Source organism: Triticum dicoccoides, unplaced genomic scaffold (genome assembly GCF_002162155.2).
Source record: "Triticum dicoccoides isolate Atlit2015 ecotype Zavitan unplaced genomic scaffold, WEW_v2.0 scaffold229080, whole genome shotgun sequence".
In the NCBI taxonomy this organism is placed as follows: Eukaryota; Viridiplantae; Streptophyta; class Magnoliopsida; order Poales; family Poaceae; genus Triticum; species Triticum dicoccoides.
The window spans coordinates 1-1,749 of record NW_021245057.1 but is presented as its reverse complement, the minus strand read 5'-3'; the positions used below and the strand labels follow the sequence as shown (position 1 = coordinate 1,749).

At 37.5% G+C, this 1,749-nt stretch overlaps 1 protein-coding gene across 1 annotated transcript; it reads left to right on the top strand.

Moving 5' to 3' along the window:
* Positions 1-278: 278 nt before the first annotated feature.
* On the top strand, positions 279-1,699 carry LOC119345350 (the record flags this gene model as incomplete). The annotated part of the gene is made up of 7 exons (XM_037615468.1): positions 279-356; positions 432-497; positions 571-636; positions 740-859; positions 950-1,077; positions 1,166-1,441; positions 1,569-1,699. Coding segments are annotated over 7 exons (865 nt in total), but the record flags the coding sequence as incomplete, so codon positions are not given.
* Positions 1,700-1,749: the final 50 nt, after the last annotated feature.

The window sequence follows — 1,749 nt, the reverse complement described above, 5'->3', positions numbered from 1 at the left end:
CTCGCTCCTTAAAAACAGTTAAATTATCCACTGTCAGCCAATTCATCATCATCAATGTTATTTTCGATGATCATCTGTATAATCCTTATCAGCAGTACACATCTTTAGTTTTAAGCATATACTTATTATGATACTATCATATTATAGCATGTTCTATTTAGTTCATACTAAGTATATGGATATGCTATGTAAGTTTGTGAGAATACACACCTGACCTTCATAGTGCTTTTCGGCGTTCTAAGTTATGCTTATTCCTTGTTTCGTCTTTTCCATTTTAGGCAGCTCAAGGCAGGAGATGAAAAATAAAAAGCAGGAACCTTCCATATGTACTATATGTGACCCAGAACTTAATTCAGGTTGGGTCACTTCTAATGTTACATGTTGATCATTGGTCACGCATGGTCACTAATTGCTTCACCCTGTGGCAATAGGACTCGAGGATACAATTCTAGAGAGTCTGCCTTCTATTCGTCGGTGGCCGTATGACTGGGGTTTCGGTGAGTCATTGCTTTCAGTTTCCTTTATCATTATTAACACATTGGTCATCAATCATTTTACCATGTTGTGCAGTATCCTTGGATGCTAGAAGAGATAAGTTTAGGTCTCGTGGTTACCCCTTACCAGTTTTGGAGGACAGTAAGTTATTTCTTTTTTATTTTACTGATTACTCTATTTTGTTGCACATTTGACTACTCTTTTCAGCACCCCCTTAACTATTATGCCATGTTTCTGTGACCAGATGGCAAGCGTCTGCGTTATAGTTTTGAGGAGGAATTTAGTGAAGATATCTGGAACAAAGTCACGAAAAGAGCAGCTTCAAATATGTCTCGAGTTGTTGTAGCACTTGCTTCATTCAGAGGTAATTGTACTCATTGTAAGCTCATTATTTTTGGTATCTTTTTCTTCTGTTTGGTCACTAACTGATGTTCTTAATTATTAACTTTCGTAGGAGAAGCGAGGCTTTTTGCTTGCACAGGTGTATTCATAGACTGCAATCGGTTCACCACAAGAGTTCTGACCTCAGGAAATTTGATTAGAAGTAATGACGATGAAAGCAAGGTTGCTGATAACTTAAAGGTTATTACTCTTCTAATAAATGTTTAAATAGCCCTTTTCTTGTTCATTTGAATACTGCTTTACTCTCAGTGTATATCGTTAATTGCAGATTGAAGTGCACCTTCCAGATAAGCGACATGTCCCAGGGATGTTGCAACATTACGATCTGCATTATAATGTCGCCGTCATCATCATAAATAAATTTCGCTGTACTCGGACAGCAATTATTGACAATAAGGTGAAAACTGGCACTCATTCGGAGGTATTAGCCATAGGGCGTGTCTATGAATCAGGAAAATTAATGGCTGCAAGTGGGGTAGTGATCAACAAAGAAAATGAACTTGACTGTAAAGATCTTAGGATCTCCACTTGTCAAATCACAAAGGTATGATGTGTTAGTTTCACTGTATTTTATCTTTAGGGTGGAAGTATGTTCAGTTTAATCCATCAGCATATCTGTATAGCTTACAAGTACCATGTTTTTTCTACTGGTTACGTTTGTCTTGTGCTAGGCTGGGATTGGAGGCCCTCTTATAGATTCTAATGCGAACTTTATTGGGATGAACTTCTATGGCTTGGAAGAAACTCCCTACACACCACGGGATACAATTCTGAAACTCTTGGAGAATTTTGATGCAGAAGGGTATGTTTTCAATAATTATGTAGGTTTTTGTGTGGCATGCAAGTTTTTTT